This window comes from Enhydra lutris, unplaced genomic scaffold (genome assembly GCF_002288905.1).
Source record: "Enhydra lutris kenyoni isolate GAN:26980312 unplaced genomic scaffold, ASM228890v2 scaffoldscaffold59, whole genome shotgun sequence".
Taxonomy (NCBI): domain Eukaryota; kingdom Metazoa; phylum Chordata; class Mammalia; order Carnivora; family Mustelidae; genus Enhydra; species Enhydra lutris.
In genome coordinates, this window is record NW_019154143.1 from 4,688,691 (window position 1) to 4,715,996 (window position 27,306).

Below are 27,306 nucleotides of genomic sequence, written 5' to 3' on the forward strand. Positions count from 1 at the left end.
ATGGCAGGCGGCGGGGACCGGCGGGCCATGGACACCCTCCACCTGCTGCTGCTGGTGGCCGCTCTGCCCCTGGCGGCCCGTGGGGTCAGATACCGAGGCTCGGTGGACTGGATCCAGGAGAAGGTGAGCGTATACCGCTGCGTGACTGTACCTGGGCGGCTGGTGCGCTGTGCGGGCACCCGGGGCCGGGAGACCCCACTTTGGCAGGGTGGGAGACGGGTAGAGCGGCCGGCGTCCGCCCAGGCAGCGGTGCCCGCAAAGGGCACCCGGAGGAATCCGGGCTCTGGGTTCTCGTCGGGGTGCCTCACTGGCCCCGTGGCTGCTTTGGAGACGCCACGGGAGCAGAGTGATGTCACCAGCCTCCCCTCGGCTGCGGTCTGATGCGGGGACCGATAGGCACAGGAAGTGTGTCTAGCCGGCGGCGGCCGAGCTGGGAGGTGAGGGCGCTTCGCAGCTGCGCCACCCACTCGGCACCTCGGAGGCCCGCGGTCGCCGCGCGCCCCGGGGGGTGTGCCCGCCGCGTCCCTCACCGCTGCATCCGCGGACGCCCTTGGGACGTTAGAGTTTCCATGCAGTCTCTGGACAGATGTGTGTTCCCATTTGTTTCAGGTTTTTAAGCGCAGCAGCTCTAACTGGAGACCGGCTTCACTTTAAAATATTTGTTTTTTCTTAACATTGAATAAATGCAGTTGTCAGAGCTGTGTATCTAGTGGTAGGTGGTAATTCACATAAGGAACTTAGGATGCAATTTCCTCTGTGTGAAATAAATAGGTTCAAAGTTATTTCTTGTTAACAGTTTTGAAATCGTAACATTGCTAGGCATTATGCATACGTTGATGGTATTGGTGTAAAATGGTATGCTTTAAAAAATAGTAAGAAAAGTATAGGGAAGGTACTTCTGTCCTCACAAAGATACCAATTTATAGTGAAAAAAAATAGTAAGAAAAGCAGTAAAGGGTTATAAACTTTGACAGTGTTGTGGAACAGATCTTTTAAATGCTGACGGTGTGCTTGTATTTCCTCACAAGGTGGGAAAACAGGGCACACTGGTGAATGCAGAGACCCTCTCTGGGTCACATGCAGACTCGCACGCAGCCACAAGCACGTGTGCATGAATAGCCCGCTTCAGTTCTCTGTGTTATGTTTCCTTGCTTCACCATTTAGACGCCACAACGTGCCCCCACTTACACGTGGAGACCATCAGCCACAGGGACCCTGGAGAGGATGTGGGAAGACAGCTCAAGAGTTACTGCATCAGAAGAAAAACTTTCCACGGGTGTTCAGTAGTAGTCCATTAAGGGACATGGAGTCCCATACTTAAATCCTTTCCTTCTTCATTCACCCTGAGTACCTTCCTGGTCAGAAACTGGGAAGGGAGCATTAATAACCAGAATATGGAGCCACACCAAATGTGTCTTTCTGATTCATCTAAACGGGTGAATAAATGATATGGGAACTGTTTGAGCTGCTCTTAGGAATTATTTGTAGGCAAGATGTATTTGTAGGTGGGAGAAAGTTTCGAATTCTGGACACGTTTTGAACTAATGAGAATTTAACTTTGAGAAAAGCATTTTTATTTAATTTAATTTATTTATTTTGACAGAGATCACAAGTAGGCAGAGAGGCAGGCAGAGAGAGAAGGGGAAGCAGGCTCCCGGCTGAGCAGAGAGATGTGGGGCCAGATCCCAGGACCCTGAGACCATGACTTGCGCTGAAGGCAGAGGCTTTAACCCACTGAGCCACTCAGATGCCCTGAGAAAAGTATTTTAAAGCATGAATCCCTTTAATATTTATGTTAAGAAGCTTCTCTAATCATTGTTCTGCTAATCATTGTTCTGCTTTCAAATGTGGTAAGCAAATGAAGCAAATGGCGAAATCAGCCATGACAATTGCCAATTTCTGGTCCCCTCCTCTCTTATTCTGTAGGCTTACAGGTGGCCCGTACAGTTTGCAGCCTGGGAAATAAATTGGTCCATACTAAAATACAAGCCTTCCTGCTATGTATCACATGTAACTATCTTAATCATTGAGGTCTGCCAAAAGGTGAGATTTAGTAAAGAAAACAATGATTCCAAAATCCTTTTTCTTTGTTTTAAGATAAAGGTGTTTCTCTTTCAGTGGGATCTAGTACTTAAAAACTACCTGATGGTTGAGTTCAAAGGTTATTGGAAACCTACAGACATTTTCCCAAAGAAACAGTATTGTAAATTGTTAGATTCTCAGGTGGGCCTATAAGTGTATGTTTAGAGGTATTGGCATCTGGGCGCCAGGACGCTTATATATAAGCATCACTTGAACCTCACAGTGCCCCTGGGGAGAGGAGAGATTCATTCCCAATTTAGAGGTGAGGTCACCTGACCATTCCTATACCAGTGAACTGAAGAGCTGTCCTCTGTCTTCTTCCACTCTCTTTTCCAAGGTAAATGAGTCCTGGCTAATGATGTAGGTAGGGGACAGTGTCCAGGTAGTGAAGGAGGGTGGGGCAGGTGGGAGGGTTGGGGGGCCAGAGGAAGAGCTTATTTCCCTTTTTCCAGGTTAGAGTGGACCTTAAATAGAATTCCAAAATAGGTAATTTGTATTGGAACCTTCTCTCCTGTTTCCCCCCCTTTCCTGATCTCCCTCTTGGAGCTTAAAGGTTATTATTCTGGGGGTTGAGTGTATTCCCAAACTACTTCTCTAGAATCCTGTCCCATCCTTCATCCCCAACCCTGTTTCTTTGGTACAGATGCATTCCTTCGGTACAACTTTGTCAACTTGCTATTAAAAGGAATCTCATTAGTCCTCTCTTAGGTGTGAAAAACTGGTGACTGTTAGGAAGTTTGCATATTTCTTTTAAAGGGAATCTATTCGTTTAAAAGTATGGCTTCTATTGAAATCTCTCAATTATGAAGTTAAAATGCATATTTTGAAAACATGGAAAATACAGAAAAGTAAAAGAAAACTATTGTCATCCATAATCCCACATTCAGAGATAATTGCTGTTAACCATTTTGGCATTTTTATTCCTAGTCTCTCTCTCTCTCTCCCTCTTTCTTTCTGTACATGTATATGTCATATTTATATGCACATGCATAGACATGTGTATATATGGTGTGTGTTTTTATTTATAGAAATGGATAATTATACCAATCTTGTAGGTTTTTATGAGAATTGAATTATCCATGTAAAGCGCTTAGCACCATGCTGCCCTATAATAACTGTTCGATTAAGACTAATTGTTTATTTTTAAAATAACACACAAGAATACTTATTTCATACTAGAGTTTATGCTGCATATATGGTTTTATATTTTACTATGTCACTTAAAAGCATATTGTGAGTATTTCCATGAGCCAATAAAATTCATTGAAAGCATCACTTGATGATTGCAAAATCATTCATATTCTGTAATTTTACTCTCCTTTTATTGTTGGGTATTTAGCTTGTTTCCAAACTTGCTCTCTCATAAACTTGGGAACCAGTGTATTTTAATTAGTAGAATTTTCCTTTATTATAACAAAGGTGAACATTTCAAGTCATATTGGATGTGGAGGGGCAGATTTTTTTGAACAGAGGAACCATATGCGGGAGGATTGGCCTTCCCTAGGGGTCCTTCTCCGGGGTCATCTCTGGCATGCTGTTGCTGCTGTCTTCAGCACTTCACATTGTTCTGCTTTCAATTCTGAAAGTTTTTAGGGTTCTCCTCTTCCATGGTTATAAAAGTCCTTAACCAGGGGCACCTGGGTGGCTCAGTGGGTTAAAGCCTCTGTCTTTGGCTCAGGTCATGATCCCAGGGTCCTGGGATAAAGCCCCAAATCAGGTTCTCTGCTCAGCAGGGAGCCTGCTTCCCCCTCTCTCTGCCTGCCTCTTTGCCTACTTGTGATCTCTGTTTCTCAAATAAATAAATAAAATCTTAAAAAAAAAAAAAAGAGTCCTTAACCATTCATCCCTTTACCCACCACGATTCTTAGGAAAACAACAATGGAGACTCCAATGGAGGCACAGGGAGGTCAGTGGTAGGCTGTGTATTGGTAAGGGGAGAGAGAGAAAATGTACCCTTGTTGAGCTTCTACTACCTGGCAAGTTAAGTGCTATGACATCCTTACAGATCATTAAGCCTTTCCTAGTCACAGCTAGGAAGTCGGGGACCTGGGATTTGACTCTGAATTGTCGGTTCAAAGCCGACATTGCTTTTCTTTCAGGTAGAGGACTCCTTGCATTGAAAGAAGGCAGAACTTTATCTTATTCAGTTCTCAACTTTCCCACAACTGCATTTGTCATGTCAGAGGCATTGAACACACTGGAAGGATTTCTGTAAATGCTGGCTGGGTTGAATCTACCTGTAGACATGGGAGTTAATCTGAGTGCTGTGTGGGAGACACTCATACAGGATGAGAACTGGAATTGAAATCACTGGGCTTCTGTAATGATCTCCCTTTAATTCAATGGCTTGGGACCTCAAATCCCCCTGCAAGTGGGGCCAACTCTACAAATTATGTAATTAAAACCCTCGTTGGCCTGGCACCAGGTGATTAGCCCAGAGGAGATGTTTCAGGATATCTGGTTCACACTTTTTTAGCTGAAAGATTCTTGTCACCCAAAGCAGACTTATTGTCCTTTCTGCCTGGCTGAAAAGACAAGGCAAGGGCTGTAATAGAGACTCTGAGAATGCCCATACCAAAGAAACTTGTCTATGTGCTTTTTAACTGACTAGGACTGGACTAACTCGGGTTTTGCATTTAACACTGGGCTCAACACTGTTTTTGCCTCAGTTACTTTCCTCATATCCAGCCCACACTTTCTTTCCAGGTTTCTCCCCTCAATCTTTCCTCTGGTCTCCACATAGATTTTTTGTATTTATTGGGTTCTGAGAGTGAGGCTCCTTGAAAGCTGAGTGGGCACCATTTTGGTTGGAAGAGTCCAATGTGCAACACTTTAATGACCAGGAAGGCTTAAATAATTTAACGGAGTGTGGTCGTTTCCCCTTCTCCGTCCTTCCCTGACTGGGAAGTTTTTATTTGCATGGTTTCACAAGCCTATTTCTTTCCAGAGAGGCAGGGAGAGGAGGGTTCTTTACAGAAGCATGTTAATTAGGTGGTTGAGCCCAGGAGATTGAGGAACAACTCATGTCACTCTGGGTTTTGAGGAGCGTCAATCAATGGGCCTGTCTGTTGCACTTACCCTTCATTCATCCATCGAGCATTTTTTGGTGCTATTTCTCATCTATATTTCATCTGTGGTATCTGTTACAGCTAGCAATGCTGGAGGGTTATTTATCTTGTTCCTGCTTTTTCTTAAATCTCTTCAGAACTCTTCCATATGCTGCTATAAATTGCCCTTTAAAACATGAGCTGGGTTTACTCCCACTGTGGACACTCAGCAAAGGACCTGGTCCACAGTAACCCGGTAGGCTCTAGGATGGAGAAATGTATGCTACACAGGAAAGGAGTCACTGGTCAGACAGCCTTCCTGACACAAAAGGTCTTGGTTGTCACAGAGACTGCCCTGGGCCAAACCAACCCTAAGGCATCATGGGAATTGAGATGAGAAATTAAAAGACAGCAACAACACTAAAATCACAGCCCTCTCTAGCACTTTGCAGCTGGTATCTTCTCGTTTCTCCTCTCCTCATAATTGCTTGTACATTTAACTGATTGGGTATTTTTAATGCTCATTTTACTTTATTATTATGTAGACACAGGCTTAATGAAGACAATTTCAGAGAGACCGTTCTGTCAATTCCTTATTTGATGACCACACCCAATATTGACTGAGTACTCAGCACGCCCCGAGCGCCTAGTGGCTGCAGGAGGGACTGGGATATAAGGACAGTCGTTGCTCTCGTGGAGTGGGTATGAAATCAGATGTTAAACAAATCAACACACAGGAAAGTGATCTCTAAGTCATAATCTGAGTCAGCAGGAGAGTCAGGTGAAGAGGGAGGAAAAGGCCTTAAAGCCGGAAGTCACCGCAGGTGCAAACGCTGTGACAAGGCAGAGTCTCCCACTGCTTTGGGAGCTGTAAAGAGGCCAGGGAGAGTGAAGCATGGTGTGCTGGGGCGAGTGGCCCTGTCTTGGGGGTGGCGAGAGGGCAGGAGAGACTGCTCATTTGGCAATGAGCTCCCGTCGGTCGGCCTGCTTAAGTAGTAATTAACCATAGACGTCATCCCACTTCTTGCCTCCAGTTCCTTCTTTGTCCTTTTCACATTTCTGTTGTTTTGTCTGTTAGCGTCAGCTTTCTTCTCAAAGTGCTGTCTGAGGGCTAACTTAAGGACTGAGAACCTAACCTGAAAGTAGTAAGGAATTTAAAGGCTGCAGGGACAAATTTATGCAGGAAATATATTTTAAAATATATTATCAGTAAACAAAGACAAATCTTAATTGGTTTAGGCACAGGGAGTCTGGATGGTTCATTTGGTTAGGAACCTCCTTCAGCTCAGGTCATGGTCCTGATCCTTCAGTCGCAGGATCGGGTCCTGTGTGGGGCTCCCCGCTCAGCTGGGAGTCTGCTTCTCCCTCTGATCTCTCTCCTCTCATGCTCTCTCTCTCTCTCTCTCTCTCATTCTCTCTCTCTCAAATAAATAAATAAAATCTTGAAAAAAAAAAAAAAAAGAGGTTCAGGCACAATTGAGATTACCTCCAGGATAATGAGGCAGGGACGCAGAGCAGAAGGGCATGGGACTGGGAATCCATGGAACCCAGATATTTTCATAGATTTACCTGGAGCTCTCCTACAACCTTGGGAAAATCATCTGGTCTCTATGAAACCTCAGTTTCCACTGACATAAATCCAAGAGGGTGGACTAGATCATCTCTAAGTCGTCTTTCCAGCTCTAAATTCTATACCTCTTTTGTGTTTGATAGAAGGTAACAGAATGACAACTTGTTTAATTTAATGTTTACTATGACGCTTACATATATTAGCTCACTTAATTATAATTACTCTAAGAAGTAGGTGTTAATGCCTCCATTTTACAGATGAGGAAATTGAGCCTTAATGAGGTTAATCAACCCGCCAGAGTTACAGCTAGGGAGTGATGGGGGGCTGAGTTGAGAGTGTGTCTGAACCCAGAGCCCATGCTCTTTGCATGATCACCCCAGAGAGTAACGTTGAGGCATAGCAAAGTGTAGATGAGTGTAAGTCATTTGGCAATGAGCATTCTTTAATTCCACAGTTTCTCACTAGCCACATGGAGTGAAAATAGCTCTGTGATTACTGAGATACAGTCAACCAGCACTGGGGCTGGGAAAAGCTGTGAGTAGACAAGGCTCCTCCAGCTTCTATTTTGCATTCCAAAGAACGTACTATCCTTACATTACCTTCATCATTCCCCTTAGGGAAGAAAGCAGCTAATCAATCACGCACTTTCCTGTGAGAAGAGAAACACCTTTCAGCACGGAGTGTCTGATAAACATGCAATGAATGAATGATTCATCACAAGAAAATACAGCATGTATAAAGTCATATCCACAACAGAAATTTGATTTTTATGTTTATTGGGCTCTTTAAGTTAAGGTTAATTCAGCTAATAGGTAAATGCCCCTAAGAGTGTGAGTGCTAATAGAATTTTAAAATAACTTTAACTGGAGATAAAGAGCGTACTATTTAGTGGGTTATAGAATCATCAAACTCTGGCTGAAAGGAATTTCAATGACCATCTAGTTTAGAGCTGTCCCATAAAAATATATGATGAGAAGTGTGTATGTAATGTTAGGTTTTCTAGTAGCTACATTAAAAAAGGAAAAAGCTATAGGTGAAATTAATTTTAATAATATGTTTTATGCAACTCAATATATGAAATTTCAATATGTAATCACCATAAAACTTATTAATGGCATACTTTTCATTTTTTTATTAGTCAAAGTCTGAAATCTAATGTGAATATTATACTTAAAGCCCGTCTCAATTTAAATTACTACATTTCAAAAGCTTAATAGTCATATGTGGCTAATGGCTACCATAGTGGACAGTGAAGATGTAACTCAAATTCCTTTATTAGTTTTTTTGAGGGAAATGAGAGTTAAGGGACCTGCCCGAAGTCATACAATCTATGAATGGCAGCCAGAAGCTTTGACTCCAACTTCTCTGACTCTAAGACAGTGCTTCTTCTATAATGCCACATTGTCTTTTATAAAGCCATTGTGCTAACAAAGTATAATTGTTCTGTTGGCTCCAGTTTTGTAAATGTTGGGTTTTCTTAAGGATAGGAGGTCAATAACTGATCTCTTAAACCATAGTTTTACAAAGCACTTGTCCTAAAATAATTAAAAGTTGCACAGGAAGTGCCAAGTATTAATTCTCAGGTTCGATGCATTGCATTCACTTTGTTTTTAAAATAAGCCGCCTAAACAGTGTAACTTTCTAGATCTGAGGGGCAAGTTTTAGAGTTGAGTTGTTTGATTTGCTTTATGATGTAAGAGCTATCTCTTTAGTTTGAGGTTCAAAGGAAAGAGTTCTCTATTGCAAATGTCTCCGTGTTAAATTGTGACCCTTCTATGAAATGATAGCCAGTTCAATAATGTCATTCAATCCTCAGTATGATCACCAACCAGCCATTTTGAATTCATCGTCTCTTCGACAAGTTGCAGAAGGCACCAATATTTCTGAGATGTGGGAAAACGACTTACGACCATTGCTGATAGAGCGATATCCGGGATCCCCTGGAAGCTATGCTGCCCGCCAGGTGAGGATATGCCCATACCCCTGAAGGTTGTTGAACACTTCCCTTTCATGTGAGAGATATTACCATGTCCCAAGTTCTGAGTTGTCTGATATTCAGATCTGTCATTTCATCTTACTATACACCAAAGGAAGCAACCCAGACAACCAAACAATGGGGAGTGAATGTCTGTTCTAAGTTGAGTGTTACACGTTCATCTAAATCAATTTCTGTGTGCAATCCCTGTCAGGATAAAGTAGAAGAGAGTGTCCTAAGTATTCAACTCCTGGTCATTTCTATAACACACCCCCCAGGCACCCAAACATGTTTTCTTGGACCCTATACTCCCCAAGGTCAACAGCCCTAGGTGGTCCTTGCCTGACCTTTCTGGGCCAAGGGTGAGTTACTGTCCTATCAGGCCTTTATTTCTCATGGGAAATTGTGTTGTCCTTGGAGGGAAAGTCAAGATCAGTGATAAGCTACTTGCACCAGTGTGGTGCTTCTGAAACTTCTAACTCTGACTCATGTTAAAAAAAAAAAATTCCAAAAAATTTTTTAAAAATTACATTTTATACACACAAACATAAAAATAGATCCAAATGACACAAAAGTCTCAAGAAAGAAATCCACGCTCTTCTTACTTGCATTACCTGCAATTTACTCTGATATCGTTAATTCTGTCTTACTAGTTGTTGTGTTTTATTTTGTTTTTTAATGCTGGTCATGACCCAATAAATGGATTTCAAGATCCACTGATTTTACCATTGCAGTTGGAGAGACACTGCTGTAGAGGGTAAATTAAACCATAGCTGGGGTAGACCTTGTATGTCTCTGCCTTCTTAGTGCCAGTCTTCCTAAGTGATCTGATATTCCACCTCTGAATGACTGCTTCTTCAGAATAGCCCCATTTCAAGGGGCAGCTCAAGAAAGAATGGGGAGAGACTGGCCCCTCAAACCCTCCTCTGAGAGTACGCCACTTGCCTAACCCTAAAGGCAAAAGACCTTGGCACTCCACTTCTGTGCTAGAGTGACACCTGCCAGGCCCAGCAACACAGCTGTTGGGCTCATCCATTGTGCCCTGTATATGGCTCCAGCCTCTCGAGTCTAGCCCAGATAGCCATTGTCTGTTGCTCCATTAGGCTCTTATCTCCCAACCACACAGCACCAGTTTCTCCTAAGGAATTAGATAGTGGAGAGCCAAAGAGCACCTTCGTTCTTCCTAACCTTTAGGCAGAGAGAGGAATATTAATGATCATGGCTAACTTTCATGGAACACTGTTTTTTTTTTTTTTTTTTTTTTTTTGTCAAGCATTTTATGGAGTTCTTTGCATGGATTTTCTCATTCAGTCCTCACAACAATGCTGTCATGTGGGTACTATTATTATCCTAGTGCTACAGATTGAAAAAGCATGAGTTAGGTATTTGAGTCAACTTGTTTGGGGACATACACACAGTAGTGATAAGACCAGAATTTGGACCCAAATCTGCTTGATTCTTGATCCTATTTCTAAAGAGAAGTGGCTAGGAGGAACCAAATCTGGAGTGTGTGTTCAGAGTCCTCAGCTCTGGATTTTCTCTTGCCTCATTTGGAGAATGAGACCCATACCATTCATTTCAGTGATATTCCCTGGGCCTCATCTCCCAAGCATTCTCTTAAAGGAAGCTCAGGATGCTTACCAGGGCTTTCCAAAATCCTCAGTTCCTCATTAGAAAAAAATTAGGTCTATAGATTCACTCATTCAATTCAACTTTTTTCATTTCCCCATCCCATTTGATCAGAAGGCTGTGTAGACCCAGAACCATTTATGAATACTTCAGACCTGAGGGTCCTTGCCTGCAGGCTTTAGAAATCCATAAACTCAACAAATCCTGCTATTTGGTTCTGTATGTAGCTTTTAACAGAATATACAGCATAAATAATACACATAGACATGGTTGTGATTAAAAATTACATTAAAATGACTAAACCTTTGACACTTTCCATGCCATGTGGGGTGGAGGCAAATGAGAAGTTTATTGACAGTATTTTGGAATGTGCTGAGACCTGTTTGCTGGGCTGCTTATGCATGTTCTAGCTCATGTGGTGGTAATCTGAACTGCATAGTTATGATAGAAATGGCACTTAAGAGATTCAATTTTATAATTTTATAATTTTTATAAAATTACCATGATGTTTTGGAGAGCTGTCCCCTAAGCTGTGGAAGATAAAATGTTTCTGCTTTAGAAGATGAAGTCCTTGACACTTAGGCTATGATGAGGGAGTTATAGTAACAGACTCAATTTGACCAGGATTAGGACCTGTCACTCAGAACTAAGTTCACACAAGAATGGTGGAAAATCTACATTTTCCCGAGATCTTTTTGAGCACTGGATTAGATGTTTTATCATTTATAGAGTTTCAGGGTTATAACTAGAGAAGACTTTCAAATCTAAAGATGAGTGGACTTGGTATAAAATTATTGATAATTTGATAATTATTGATAACTTGATAATTTGCAATTATCAACAAAGATAGGCTTTGATATAGATTCTTTTCCAGAGAATAATATCGGAACAATGTGCCATAGTCTCTGTTGTTTTTGAGGGAGAGTTGCAAAGGGAGAGGAAAGAGAGAGAATCCCAAACAGATTCCACTCTGAGTGCAGAGCCCAATGCAGGGCTGCATCTCACAACCCTGAGATTATGACCTGAGCAGAAATCAAGATTCAGATGCTTAACCAACTGGAGGCCACCCAGGTATCCTCCATAGTCTCTATTTTTACTTCCTCTGTTCAATGAGCCTATAGATGTCTACTGGATTTTTAGAATACATTTTTTAGGAGAGATTTTATTTATAAAATAAATAGTTGGAAGCTGTGACATCTTGGGGTTATCTCAGTGACTTCTTTCTGAGATGTGAATAAAAAAATGGTTAAAAAATTAAGATGATAAAATCTCACCTAAGGAGCAAGCCAGAAACTTTGCCTGAAAGAGGCAAGCTAGAACCCTCAGTGTTAAAATCTCCTTTGGATGAACAGTACATCTGAGAAGCTGGAGCTGTGCTTCTTTAGCTGAAAGTATGGATAACCCTGGGTGAAGGATCCTGGGAGGAGAGTGCTCAGCATGGAGCCCAAGAGACTAATATGTGGACTGTCCAAGAAGGAATAGTTACCCTGAAGTCCCAGGTGGCAGGATTCAGCATCCTGACAATGATCTGTTTGTAGACTCGGTGCAAACACTGTAGAATCTGCTTCCTCCAAACAAAAAAACCTGATCTACTACCATCATTATTTCCTGGAAACTGGAAGTGAGAATCTAAGTGAAATTAAATTAGACCCAGGATCATTCACTAATGCTAAACTAAAATTCCCAGATTCTCCTTCATCTCCCCCGGAAGTAGAATGTCCTATTTATGTCTATCTTTCTCTCTCTCCCACTCTTACTCTCTGTCTCTCTCCTTGTCTCTACCTTTACCTTTGTATCCTTTTTGGCTCTAACACAATGTTTGTCTATCTCTTTCTGCATCTCTCTCTGTCTTTATCTATCCATCTCTTTCTCTCTCTTCATCTTTCTTTTTCTCCCTTCCCCACTCCAAAAAATAAATCGAGAATAATCCAAAATACAATCTACATCTAAAACTGCATTTTGCACTCCTGGTGGGCCCGAGCTCTTGCTACCCAGCTTCAGGAAGCATTCCCTGCTTAGGGCATTCTAGTGAACAGAATAGTAATTTTGGGAGCCTACTCTAGAGAATTGTGATGGGAACTTGCAGATTAAGCCTGAAGGCCAAAGTGCAGCAAGGGATATTGGTGACCTAATTAGATTATGGAGCCAATTCAATTGTTTATAAAGAAATTCGTTGCTAAGATCATTAATAAATATTTATACTGAATAAAGAAAGGTTGCTTCAGGGAGAACTCTTGGGGACATTTGTTGATGCCTTTGTGGATTTTAGTGTCAACAAAGGGTATCAGAAATTATGTCCACAACCTATTTAGGAGTTGAGAAATGAGTTTGTGTGTGAGACCTTTGCTGAACAGAGCTAACAGACATCTATTTTTTAAAAATCCCAATTCATTTTTGTAAGCATACAGGCTGCTATTGGTTTTGGAGTAGTTCATCATCTGGATACCAGATGTTCTGGACTATATGCTTTTTTTTTTTTTTTTTTTTAAGATGACCCCTTTTGTGGAAAAAATTTCTTTTCCTCAAAGTCTGGGAATAACTTCTTTTCAGATTCTGTGGAAAGCTTATCTGAGGTGCACAATGATTTCTCTCTATTCAAACTACCAATGTTTGATATCATCTAATTTTATGTATTCTCACTGAGACTAACGTATTAGTTATAATCAGCTCATATTCAAAGATTTTTTTAAATTTTTTAATTTATTTGACAGAGAGAGAGCTCACAAGTAGGCAGAGAGGCAGGCAGAGAGAGAGAGAGGGAAGTCAGGCTCCCTGCTGAGCAGAGAGCCCGATGTGGGGCTCAATTCCAGGACCCCGAGACCATGACCTGAGCCAAAGGCAGAGGCTTAACCCACTGAGCCACTCAGGTGCGCCATTATCAGCCCATATTTAGTGATAGCCTATTGCGAGCAAAGCCCAGTATTAAGAATTGTGGATGAAGGGGCGCCTGGGTGGCTCAGTGGGTTAAAGCCTCTGCCTTCAGCTCAGGTCATGATCCCAGGGTCCTGGGATTGAGCCCTGCATCTGACTCTCTGCTCAGCCTGGAGCCTGCTTCCCCTTCTCTCTCTGCCTGGCTCTCTGCCTACTTGTGATCTCTATCAAATAAATAAATAAATAAAATCTTAAATAAAAAAAGAATTGTGGATGAAAACAAAGCAAATGAGATACAAACAATGGTTTCAAAAAGGTTAGAAACATATTCCTTTTATCCTTGAGAAAAGAATTTATATTCTTGAAATGGAAAAGGTAAGGGACTGCAGGCACATCCAATTGTGGCCAAAGTTCACCACACTAAAGAAAGCAGGGAGTGAAAGCCGGGGACTGTTTGTTTATTTGGCTTTTGCAAGACTGAGTGGAGAATCCCTGTCCTCTCTCTGGTTTAGTTATTTTCCTGGAAGCTTCCTGCCACAGTGTTTCCAAAGGCTTTGCCCATGTGTCATGTCACATAGTTACGAGAGGCCACACAAGAGTTGGTTAGGCTAGAAAATCTTGTATTTCCTTGAGGGGAAAAACCCCCAAAACAAAAAAAAAAAACAAAATAAAACAAAAAAGACAAAATCCTTCCATTCTTTTCCAGTTATTATGAGTTATTTGTTTATCATCTCAAAGGCCATGCCTACTGGATGTTAATTGTGGAACAAACGGCCAGTTCTGGCAATGGTTAGTGTCATTTGATGTTTTAAAGCCATCCTTTAAGGCAAACTTACAAAGACGTATACAATATTTCAACATAAAATAAAATAAATGAAAGCTACTGAGAAAAATGAGGTGAGGGGAAAATGGAGGCGGGAAGGGACAAAGGGAACAGCCATAAGCTCACCATAGCTCCTCACACCACACATCCTAGACTCTTAAGGAAGACTCTGCCAGTCTCAGAAACAGTGTTTCTTTTCCATCTGCAACCTATCAGTCACTGTGCTGTTCGTAAGTTCCCAGGTGACCAGGAGAAATGTGAAAATAGATTCCTTTTTATTTTTACCATTGGTAGTGGGGTTTGAGTCTACTTTAGGTGCAAAAAGAAAACAACTTGATCTGTCATTATGGTTCAGAGTTGCTTACTGTTTCTTAAAGAAGGCTCCATATCAATAAAGAAGGCGTCCAATATCCCCCAGCCATCCTCTTGCTATGGGAGTTCATTGTACCATCAGTATCTTTCGTTAGTGTCTATTACATTTTAAAGTATTTGGTGAACTTGGAGCGCATGCTGTGTTCTCGGGACAAAAAGAGCTACCATTTGCTGTTCTTGCCCTCAAAGAGCTGAGGGTAGGGGTTGAGACCTGTAGGACCTTGGTATATCTGACTTCTCAAAATGCCTTCTTAACCTCCTAGAAATGTTGAAAGTGGACTTTAATGTGTACTGAACTGAGTCTCTGTCTCCTGACATGCAGAAATGACCCTGCTACATCGTTAAATGATAACAGTAAGGGGCAGAATAATGTACAACGTAGGTTCTAGTCCCATAAAGGCATGTACCTCTTCACCAATTATGTGTTTGTTATATAAACAATAAAAATGGTGTGGAAGGATATACATCAGACTAATGGGGCACCTGGGTGGTTCAATTGGTTAAGTGTCTGCGTTAGGCTCAGGTAATGGTCTCAGGGTCCTGGGATCCAGTCCCACGTCTGACTCCCTGCTCAGTGGGGAGCCTGCTTCTCCCTCTCCCTCTGCTCCTTCTCACTCTCTTTCTCTCAGATAACCAGATGAAATCCTTTTTAAAAAAGGAAGGGTTATATCAGACTATCAACATTAGTTATACTAACAATTGATTGGGATTGCTTTGCAGGGCAATGATTAGGAGAGAGGGAGAGGGATAGTTTTTCCTTTAATCGTCCCTGCTATTAATTCCATAATCATGTATTGCACTTTTAACTTGAAAGACATCACATAACATTTTTAAAAAATGTATATTCACAAAGTTAATCAATGGAAACTGTCCAGATCTGAAATTTTGGTTTTTCTTTTATCAGCACATCATGCAGAGAATTCAGAGACTTCAAGCCAACTGGGTCTTGGAAGTAGACACTTTCTTGAGTCAGACACCCTATGGGTACCGGTCTTTCTCAAATATCATCAGTACTCTCAATCCCAATGCTAAACGACACTTGGTTCTTGCCTGTCACTATGACTCCAAGTATTTTCACCCTTGGGACAACAGAGTGTTTGTGGGAGCCACCGATTCAGCTGTGCCATGCGCCATGATGTTGGAACTCGCCCGTGCCTTGGATAAGCAGCTCCTTTCCTTGGAGGTATTTGTTTCCATCTTGTAGATTCTTGCGATAAAACCCATTAGAAGAACTCAGAGTGAATTCTAGAATCCTTGGGGGGAGTAAGAAGGCCATTTAGAAATGTAGACTTTCTGGACATTTTGTACTAATTTGTTGCAAAAGCATGTGAGTTAATTAATTGAATAATTAATTAACTAATAACTAATTAAATGAATATTAATTAGAAGGTCACACTATGATATGCGATGGTGAACTTATTCATTGGTACTTGATTGCTTCATTTTGCATACAGATTATATGAAATGCAACACTTCTTTGCAAAAAATGAAGCAGGTGACGGTTGGTATGGGCATATATATGAGAAGTATGTTTTTTTGTTCTTGTTTATGTCGCCATGAAACATCACAACCTTCTAATCTGAGAGATGTGGCTCTTGAGTTGCGGGAGGGGGACGCTGTAAAGTGGTGCGGGGAGTGGGTAATTCAGATGTATCAAGATGAAAAGCATTGAGCAGAAATGCATTATTGTTATTATCTGTGAATCTCGGCTCAATTTTATGTAGCATAGCAGAGCTTTTGTTACGGTCTCAGCTCAAAACACTTCTGGGACTCTCAGATGTTATTTCAGTCTCTGTTCTTAAGGGTATATCGGAAAAAAGTGCTAAGCTCGGTGAAAACGTTTTGTTAAGATATCACTCATAACCGAGTAAACACAACAAAGCAAAACAATAAACTTGGTTCGCAGGCAACAAATACTTTTTTCTTCCCCCTCAGAGCTTTATGAAGGGGCCAACCTTTGCTACAATGGGGGTAAAGAAGTAAAAGTTTTATCTTGTAATGGAAGTAATAGAGATATTTGATCTATTTTTGCTGGATATGCTAAACTTGAAGAAAGCAAGAATTGTTTGTAACCTCTCCATATCCTTTTCACTGTTTTTTGGTTTGTTTTGTTTTGTTTCTTGAACCTTCTATAATGTCTTTGTCCAATCTTCTGCTCTGCTTTTAACGAGTACCTTTCCCTAGCGATTGGGTGAGAGAGTTCAGAAGCCGATATAAAAGTTTAATTTTTCATGTTTGCATTCTAGTATAAGGACATTAAGTGAAAGACATAGTCTGTCTAGTGGGTGTGTTTTCTCTGGGTGAGCTCCTTTGCCTTTTTCTATGTAGTTCATACATGTTTTTAGTGACTAGAAACAGAAATGGCTGAATGAGTTGTTGGTTGGACATCCCCATTTAAAAACACACACACATTCTTCTCTTAATATCATTTCTCATAGAAGTAGCACTGATATGGACCATTTAAAAAAAGGACTAGTTTTGATTGAAATGTGAAGAGTATTGGATTCATTTTTCCACTCATACTTTAAACTTGTATTAAGGAGTGGTTTCAAGTTCTTCAGCTTTCATGGATTGGGTAGGTGGTAGTGGAATGGGATGTGGGAGAGGACAGGAGAGTAGACTGGATTATTGCTCCAACTGTGTGCAACCCTCCGGTGGTAAGATTACAGTTAGACATTCCCATCTTTTGTCTTCCCAGGGTAGCAGGTTGTAGGTTCTCATTCCTTGGCTCTGAACTTGGTTGTTTAATTGTCTTGGCCAATGGGTTGCTAGTAGATATGACACAAGCAGAGACTGGAGATGTGCTTGTGTAATGGAGCTTGCCATAAGGGCATGCCCTGGCTGGCCCATCAGTCCCCGGGGGAGGATAAAACGTGGAGCAGAGCCAAACTTAATGACAGCACAGTGAGGCAGAGCTCCTCCAACCAAACCCAGCCTAGATCACTTGTCCCCTAGATGATCTATAGACCCAGGAGGACACATGAGTGTTGCTTTAAGCCCCTGAGTTTCGGGTGGGTTTTTACACCTTATTACTGAGGAATTAGCTGATACAGCCTTGGGTGGGGACGGACTGCAGATAATTCACCTACTATGTTGACACTGGCAACTAGACATTTATCATAGTACCATGAAGAACAGAAAGACCTTCACAAATCAGCCTAACATATTTTCCCAGCTCCAAGACTGAGTTATCAGAAATTGAGGGCCACAGTTATTTTCCTGCTAATCCTGAAAAGAAACAAAAAGGGCAAGGTGCCTTATGGGACTCCACACAGTTTACTCTTGCCGTAATGATGGAACAGAAAGTAAACTCTTGCACTGAACACTGGAGTCACTCAGCTGTTGAAATTTCAGTGAGGCACCTGAACATTTAAGCCTATAAATTATGAAAGCTACTTGCTTTTGCTTCTGCCCTGGGCATTAGCTTAATGTCTCTGGTCCCAGGCAATCTTATTTTGCTCTGGTGTTTCATTATTATGCTGTTTGATTTGGAGCTAGGACTTTGGAAACAGTCAAGGCCCTTTAAACAACTGGGAACTTAGGATGTCTCCGCAGAAGTATTTACTTTATACCTTTTGTTGATGAGAAAATCTGCTTAATTACTTAGTAGTTATTAAGCCCTAAATACATATGTACCATACAGACAAATATATCCTGTGCTTAATACTGTCAGGACCTATGGAAAGACTCAAAGTGTAATAAATTATCCTTGTGGTCTAATTAAGTAGTGGATATTAAAACTGTGGCAATGACTAGCCTACAAAGATAACTTAGTTTTCAGATGATAAAAACATTTTTTTCCATCTTAGGAAATCACCCTAAAACAATCAGGAAAATTCCATCTTTGAGAAAACTAGGGAACATGTGTTAATGGGAACCACAATATGAGGACTGGAGGTAAATGGAGAAATGGCAAATGACATATCTGAGTAGAGAGAAGTCATATTCCCCAGAGCATGGAGGAAATGGAAAAGTCAGGGGTCCCCTGACAAAATCCTGGAGTGGCTCAGGGATTGGTGGAGATAGTGAGGGAGGTTCAAGTGAGGCTGGGAGGGGAGCATTTGTAAGTCCGCCCAAGGAGCCTTGGGATATGTAGGTGAAAACGCCAACTGAGCACCAGATTGCCCTGCAGTGAAGCCAACTGATCTGTGTCTCTAATCAGTGTTTTAGAAGCTTATTCTTTATTTTTTTTTAAAGATTTATTTATTTATTTTCAGAAAGTGGTGGGGAGAGGGGTAGCGGGAGAGAATCTCAAGCAGACTCACCGGTGAGCACAGAGCCTAACATGGGGCTCGATCCCACGGCCTTGAGATCATGACCTTGAGCTGAATCAAGAGTTGGATGCTCCAACTGAGCCCCCCAGGCGCCCCTAGTACCTTACTCTTTAATATGAATGAACACAAGGGAAAACCAGACATTTGAGGACAGTCTCCAGCATGAAAGAAAAGGAGTAAAACAATATAAATTGAAAAATGAATTCAAAGGAAATAAAGCACAAGGAGCAGGAGATAACTTAAGGGACACTGTTTTAAATAGCCTTAGAGATTAGAGAGATCCTTAGAGAGATAAAAAGAGATATGACCTCCATTACAGATTAGGGAGATCTCAGATTCAGTCCAGTCTGATGGGAGCATATCCCCAGTATTGTGCTGAGGTGGAGAGAGCGAATGGTTGCATACTTTTCTTCAGGCAGGTTCGGTTGCCTGCAGGCACAATATAGGCAGAGAGTTGGTCTAAAGGTTCTATTTTTGCCTCTTGAGTTTGGCCAAGGCAGAGAGAGGCCAGAGAGCTGAGCATGTATGCAAGGGAGTGGTTAGAATGATTGTGGAATTTAAGCTGAATATGAAGTGAAGAACTTCATGGGGTTGAAGGACTGTGAGCAGATGAATCATTCAATAGATCAGGGGTTCCGGTGGGGCTGAAGGACTGCGGAGGGTAGGTTACCAGAAGGACTCATCTGAAAAGTGAGATGTGACAGTGAAAAATATAAAATTTATCAGAATCCTACTAGCCCTTCCAAGTTCTGCTCAAATACTGACTCATAATGTCTTCCTTGACACCCCAAGGATTTGACCTCTCATTCTATCCAATTCCCAGAAAAGTTTTATGTTGCATCTGTGACCCTTGGCATACTTTGTCCTGCTCACATATTTGTTTTATCTCTCCTAACCCAACTGCCATGTAGCCTCCTTCAAAGGAGAGGCTGTAATTATTATTCTTTGAATCCCTATTGTACTCCCAAGGCAGGTCCTTGAACCTAGACTCAGTGAAAAAAATTACAGACTCAAATAAGGTGGTAAGCCAGGAAGATTTGCAGTTGTTTCAAGTTGCGTTCCCTGGGATGCACACTGACGTGGAGTTTAGCATTTAGGTCCTTTCTGATGGAGTGGCCCTGGTTTAACAGCTGCAGCAGGGAGGGGAGAGAAATGAGATTAGGCAGAGGGAGACGTCAATCATGCAGGTTCAACAATAGGCTCAACCAACGCTGGGGAGCTCTGGAGGTGGAATGGCCCTATAGAGCCTGCAGGACCTGCTTAGCTCAGTCATTGGATATAGGACACCCCCACGGCTGAGGCAGTCCCTAAAAGGACTAGCAGCTGAAGACCTGAGGACAGCTTTCCAGGTGGCAGGGGCAGCACACCCTTCTGGTGGGAAACTGGGTGTGTGTCACTTGGTCCACCACCACAGTTTCAGAGTTTCAAATTTGTCTAAGGATAAAGAAAAATGTACAGGACTTCTGTATTCAGAGGGAGCGGGGGAAAGTGAAATGTACATGGGTGAAGACTGGGGGAAGTGGGCTGAGTTTTGGAAGCAAAGTGGTACAAAATCCATGTTGGCATTTTTCACTTGCTTTGGTTATCTTCCTTTTCTTCACGGTCTTTTTGCCAGGTTAATAGGAAACCATGGTGTTTTTTTTAAATCCTCACAGTGTTTTTGCTATCTTTTTACTATTCTTTTTACCAGAATATTCCAGACTCCAAGCCCGATCTCTCACTGCAGCTGATTTTCTTTGATGGGGAAGAGGCTTTACTTCATTGGTCTCTTCGTGATTCCCTGTATGGGTCTCGGCACTTAGCTCCCAAGATGGTATCGACTCCACACCCACCTGGAGCAAAAGACACCAACCAACTGCAAGGCATGGTTAGTCTGGGGAATCCTCATGGTGCTGCAGCTGCAGGCTCTGCCTCAAAGGAAGCCAAAGCTCAGGCCAATTAAAGACCTAAAAATGCCACGGCATTCTTGGAGCACAGTGTTTATTCTAGAACATTCCTTGGCAGGCATTGGGCTTTTGAGGAATCCCAGAGCAAAAAAGAATGATTCCGGGTTAGAAGTTATGTTTGACCGAGCTTAATTAAAATGATGTAAAAAAATCAGATTAAGAAAACATCAGATTCAGTCCAGCCCAACGGGAGCACATTCCCTAGTTCTGCATAGGGATGGTGAGAGCACATCCCTTCTCTGAGGCCTCTATAAACCGGAGGCTGGGGTCTTGGGAACTGGAGTGCCATGAGACATGGTATAGGGGATGGGAGTGAAGAGTTTCCTTGGTGGCCTCCAAGTGTTATAATGACTCCGAGCGTGTATGTGACATTGTGTCAGTTGTGTTTTGGTCTAATATTGTTGCCATGGGGATGGAAACCTTTTTGATGCTGCCTTAAAACCCTGCTCTTATTATCAAGTAATGTGTGCAACCCATGACTCCATTTTAATTCTCATTTCTGGGCCCACGCTCCATCCTTAGTCCCTCGCGTCACCTTTGAATTCCCTCCCTACTCTGTTAATCTTCCCATATTTGACATTCACAAAGTCTTACATCCTCCCTAACCCCAGCTTGGAACCTCATGCTACCCTCAAGACTTCACTCTTCCCTGTGCCCTCATCCACCTCTGCCCTCACCCTACCTGTGAACTGAAAGCCCATTTCTAACCCCCTCCACACATCCCTTTCCTTTGCTATATCATTGACCTTCACCCTGTGAGTCCAAGTGGGCACATTAAGTGTCCTCTGTGGCTCTAACATGTCATGCCGGCCTTCTCTCCACCCTGTTGTGTGTTGGCAGCTCATAAGGGGCCGGGGAATATGGCTGGCACCTCCTCCAATCCTTTGGCCCAAGGGGCTCAAAAGCATTCAGAGGAGGAGGAAGAGAGACCAGATTGATCAGGAGGAGGAACAAAGTGATTTATCGGTCCAAAGATAGGAATCCATAGTGACGGTTAAGGCTGTTTTATCCCCAGAAAAAAACTCTTAGTAGCTGATCCAACCTTGTAAATATAGTTTTATTTCAAACAAACTTATTTTCCCCCAGTGAATACATTTACTCATCATTCATGAGTTAATAGGTATTATGTCTTTAGAATCATGGACTCTGTGGATATTTATCAACTATGTGTCAGGATCTATGCTACATATCTACCCACATGTTATTTCATTTATATAAATCAGGAGTTCTTAAAGCTGGGGGGGGGTAGTCTTCAGGGAGTCCTCAAGCCTGCTTATGTTTTATGGCTCGAATGAGGAACGCTGAGCAATTATGGAGACTTGTCACTAGAAGGGGCCTTTAAAACCCAGCAAGTCTGAGCTTCTGGCTTGATGGAAAAGGAAATGGAGATCTAGAGATAGTAGGTCACAGAGCTCGTAGTCCAGAAATTGTTCCTATATGCTGCTTTGAGGAGTAAATAGTTACTACCCAAGTGCTTTCCTGTAGGTAGCTGTAACATTTACAGACTAAGGATAAAATGACTAATTAGAATGGAATAGACTATAAGAGAGGCTTGGAATCCCATCTGAAAATAAAAGTAAATGTATTCTTTTTTAATCTATAAAATATTATCTAAGTGTCCTCTTTCTAATTTACCCATAGTGTCTGTGACCCCCCCAAAACTCTATACCTTGCCATTTGTCCACATTGCATAAGCAAGATTTTTAAAAGTTCTTCAAAATAATCAGCTTATAAAGTTATTAAACCTTTTGTCCATTTATAGAGCTCCCTGGATTATTTGTAATTTTTAAAATGAGGTTAGTTTTCACTGATTGTTTTTTTCTATTGATGAATATGAGATGTGTTTTGGTGACAGGGATTAAATAATCTTTTTTCCTCTCTTAGGATTTATTGGTCTTACTGGATTTAATTGGAGCTCCCAACCCAACATTTCCCAATTTTTTCCCCAAAACTGCCAGATGGTTTGATAGACTTGAAGCAATTGGTAAGCACCACTGTCACTAAAGAGTCAACTTAGTTCTTTCCTACAGACAAATACCACACTTTAAAATTCAACATTTGTAACAACAACAAAAAAGAAAAAAGAAAATTCAAAATTTATGATTTAAATACATTATTTGTAAATATAATATAGTTTTCTGGCTTTTTTTCTTGCTTTACTGATTAGTTTACTGTTCCTATTTATTGTTTTCAGTAGGCCTACTTTATTTCCTGACATGAGACTGCATTTGGAACTGGAAACATGCAATGCTACATTTAATATTTGCATATCACTAGCAATGGTTTGAAAATATTTTCTCAGAGTCCTGTTTGCAGTGTATGGAATGCATGTCCAGAGAAAACTCCACTCGAAAAGCATGCTGGCTAATAATGACTGTCATGATCCTCATGATACCAAAAAGCGTTCTCTAATTTTTCATTATTTTTTTAATCTCTGTCTTTGTCATCTTCCATTTCTTACCTTATTTAGACAGGATTTTCCAAGGAAGTTAAGAGATTGGAATGCGGGAATAAGCCAAGATGCTTCAAAAGTAATTTAAGGGACAGTGCCATGTCAGTTAAATGACAGTAGATGAGTCTGGACCAGGTCAAGCCAGGCCAGGCAAAGAAATAAAATATCTATGGCTCAAGAGAGAGACTTGGGGCTTGGTAAAGGAAAAGGGAAATAACTTTTTTCCTTCATACTTCCACTACTCCTCCCTACCCCGCAAAACACACATACAAAGCCAATTGGCATTAGGGGGAGATGAAAATGTGATATATCGTTAATGATAAATGATAAAAATCCAGGCCAGGAGGCCTGCTTTTGAGGCAAGAACTTCAGGCTAGGAATTCCTTAGTAGCTACACAAAATTCTCTTTTTCTAAGCAGCGGGAAAAAACTCTACTATCTCAATTCATACTTTTGCAGTGAGTTCAGAATTTGCCAATATCCAAATCTAGAATATTATAAGAGAAATTTTTACTTGAGTCTCAAGCAAACTTTTGTTACCACCCCACGTACCCTTTTTCTGTGGTTTTCTCGTTCTCCACCTCTCCATTGTCCTACTTAGTATCAACCTTTAAGGAGGTTCTCACCTGTAAAGCTAGAACCATGCCTGGTTCTTCTCTTCTCAGAACTACTCCAAAATGTACATACTCAAGTACAGCTCAGATGCTTTTTGTCGGGGGTGTAGTTGGGCTCACTGCTGCATATCGTTTAAAAAGTGATGGTCACATGTGCCGAGATTTCAAATTCCTTCTGCATTCTGAGGATTGTTCAGATAAGAATCGATAATCATCTACTGTCTAATTGTCATTTGCAGAACACGAACTCCACAAATTAGGTTTGCTCAAGGATCACTCTTCGGAGAGGTGGTATTTCCAGAATTATGGTTATGGAGGTGTGATTCAGGATGACCACATTCCATTTTTAAGAAGAGGTAATGTGTGTGTATGTGTAGATGTACATGTGTGGGTACATATGCATTTTTAATTTACTGTATATTTATTGTATTTTGTGTATTTGCAACAATCTAGAAGGGTGAGGAGCCATTACATTTAATTACTTGATAGATTAAATCATCCACTAATCATCTCACGACTTCTGTTTTTTCCTGGAAGTCATTCCCAATCCTTAAGCCCCCACCCTCATTCCAGAATATTCATAAAAGCTCACATTCCACTGACCTTTGCCTTCTCATTAATAGATTAAGATTATATTCTTACACTTTGTGTAACTCTGGTGTATTTTGATTAACAGGGAAGCAATACCCTTGATGTCCACGGTGGAAGTCTAAACCAACTCAAGGGCTCTTGTAGTAGACTCCCAATTGGTCTCTAGCTTTTGCTGTTGCTTCCCTATTCTTTACATAAGAGCTAGAGTTATCTTTTAATAATGTAAATCAACTAATGTTTCTTCTGGACGCCTGAGTGGCTCAGTCCTTTAAGCATTTGCCTTTGGCTCAGGTCATGATCTCAGGGTCCAGGGTTTGAGTCCCACATTGTGTTCCTTGCCCATTGGGAAACCTGATTCTCCCTCTGCCTGCCTCTTCCCCTGCTGTGCTCTCTCTCTCTCACCCTCTCTGACAAATAAAGAAATAAAATCTTAAAAAATTTATGTTTCTTCCCTGTTTTAAAGCTCTGCCATCATGTAGAGTAAGACCCCAAGTCTTTACCATAATATACAAAGGCCTCCTTTTTCTGACTCTGTTCTTCTCCAACATCTCCTCCTGCCTTTCTCTCCAACTACTGCTCTGATCCAGCTACATTGTCCTCCTGCTGTTACTCAAGCAGGCCAAGCACACTTCTACCTCAGGACCTTTGCACTTACTAATACTGTTGTCTGGAATGCTCATCTCCAGATTTTTGCACAACCTGTTTATCCTTTTGTTGCATGTCTCTAACTAAGTGTGAGATTCTCAGAGAGGCCTTTCCTGACTTTAAATACATCTTTCTTGGTGCAGCTCTCTGCCCTTCATTCTTTATGCTCCTACCTTGTTTTATTATTCTTTAGAACTCGTATCATTTTCTAAAATTACTTTGTTTACTTGTTTCTTTCTTTCCTGGAATGGAAGCTCTGTATGAGCAGGGCTTTGCCTTTTCACTGATGAAATCTCAACTTCTAGAGTAGTGACTGGTACATAGTAGGCACTTTATAATTATTTACTGAATTAATTGACATTTGTTTAATGAATGAATGACCTTAGAGTAAAAGGGTAAGACACAAGGAAGTACACAGAAAATGATGAATTATTAGCGTCTTTGTATGGTATAGAGCTCCCACTCAGACTTGTGTTTGAAGAATGATATTTTCTAATTTACTCACTGGAAATAAGCACTTAATTACAAGTTGGTTCTTTCTTATTAGGTGTTCCAGTTTTGCATCTGATCCCATATCCTTTCCCTGAAGTCTGGCACACCATGGATGACAATGAAGAAAATTTGGATGAAACAACCATTGACAATCTAAACAAAATCCTACAAGTCTTTGTGTTAGAATATCTTCATTTGTAATATTCTGTTTTAGTTTATTTTAATTGTGTCTAGTTTCACATTCAGAAGTCAAGACACAACTTAAAATAATCTCATTCCAGACAAATGCCATGTGGAACTTCCATCCTATAGATTCATTCTGTAGGTGTCTTTGAATATGTGATTAATAAATCCTAGATTTACATCATGTCCTAAATTGTTCATTAATTTTCATCTAAAGATAAAGATAAATAAATGTTAGGAAAGCAGAAAATAAATATTTTCAGGTAAGAAACTATGAAACTAAATCAGATTCATACATTCAGTATCATGGTCTTCCAAATAGTCCTTCAAATATGATGGTGATGTGCAATGTGTAGCTTTGGTTTTATGATTTTTTTTTATATTTGAGAGTCTCTCATAATATGAAACAGATGCAGTCTGAGGACTTTCAAATTTCTTTTTTTTTTAAAAGATTTTATTTATTTATTTGACAGACAGAGATCACAAGTAGGCAGAGAGGCAGGCAGAGAGAGGGGGGAAGCAGCTCTCCACCGAGCGGAAAGCCCAATATGGGGCTCGATCCCAGCACCCTGGGACCATGACCTGAGCCGAAGGCAGAGGCTTTAACCCACTGAGCCACCCAGGCGCCTCTGACTTTCAAATTTCTTTGAGAAATCTTTGTAGGGTTTATTTCATAAAAATTATCAGAATTAAATGCCATGTAAACTTCTTTTTCATACACAAATGAAAAATTGTATAACTTATAGTTCATTTTGTCAAGATTTTATTTTGGGGGTACCTGGGTGGCTCAGTCAATTAACCACCCACCTTTGGCTCAGGTCATGACCTCAGCATCCCGGGAAGGAGCCCCATGTTGGGCTCCTTGCTCAACAGCGAGTCTGCTTCTCTCTCTCTCTTGCTCTTGCTCTCACTCTCTCAGTAAATAAATACAATCTTTCAAAAAAGTAAAAGATTTTATTTTTAAGTAATGTCTACACCCGAAGCAGGCCTCAAACTTACAACACCAAGATCAAGAGTTGCATGTTGTACTGACTGAGCCAGACAGGCACCCCTTTAGTCTGATTTTGATAGAGTCTTACAAATGTAACATCTTGATTGTAAAAATAATATAGTCACTAACAAAAAACAATGGAGAAAACTATAAACTCATTATACGAATAGGATTGCCATTCACTCTTTAGCTTCACCTCATGTATTTTCAATGCAGGTTAAAAAAAAAACCAGAATTGGGGCACCTGGGTGTCTCAGTGGGTTAAAGCCTCTGCCTTTGGCTCAGGTCATGATCCCAGGGTCCTGGGATCGAGCCCCACATCGGGCTCTCTGCTCAGCAAGAAGCCTGCTTCCCCCCTCTCTCTGCCTGTCTCTCTGCCTACTTGTGATCTCTGTCTGTCAAATAAATAAATAAAATTAAAAAAAAAACCAGAATTATAATCAAACTGTATTTATAATATCCTAGCCTTTTTTTCCTGTTACATAATTATAAATTTATTTGCTGTTCTGATCTTGGGTTGAGATGACTACAAAGACTTTTGAGTGTGGCCTCCAGTGTAACTATTAAGGCAACAGTAGTAATGCAGTAGTTTATGATAATTTCTTTGTGTAGTTAAGTTATATGATATTCACATTTGGTTAATTATAGTATATCTCTTTCCAGAGATTCATGGAAGCAAAATTGTTTGGACTGGGAACCATAGGAATTCATAGATTTTTTCTTTAGCTATAGGAAATAATTATCAGGAAA

At 41.0% G+C, this 27,306-nt stretch overlaps 1 protein-coding gene across 1 annotated transcript; it reads left to right on the plus strand.

Annotated features, from left to right (window-relative positions):
* On the plus strand, positions 1–25,749 carry LOC111158473 (glutaminyl-peptide cyclotransferase). Its single transcript, XM_022520514.1, has 7 exons — positions 1–123; positions 8,516–8,662; positions 15,274–15,552; positions 20,334–20,510; positions 22,474–22,573; positions 23,894–24,010; positions 25,438–25,749. Exons 1-7 carry the CDS (start codon positions 1–3, stop codon positions 25,581–25,583), a joined length of 1,089 nt encoding a protein of 362 aa, XP_022376222.1. The 3' UTR covers positions 25,584–25,749.
* Positions 25,750–27,306: the final 1,557 nt, after the last annotated feature.

What these genes read in the sequence shown, in the direction of transcription:
- LOC111158473 (XM_022520514.1), top strand. Translation starts at nt 1, where the DNA reads ATGGCAGGCGGCGGGGACCGGCGGGCCATGGACACCCTCCACCTGCTG. An exon ending in TGGACTGGATCCAGGAGAAG is followed by an intron (nt 124 to 8,515) that starts GTGAGCGTATAC and finishes TTCAATCCTCAG; the next exon opens with TATGATCACCAACCAGCCAT. An exon ending in GAAGCTATGCTGCCCGCCAG is followed by an intron (nt 8,663 to 15,273) that starts GTGAGGATATGC and finishes TTCTTTTATCAG; the next exon opens with CACATCATGCAGAGAATTCA.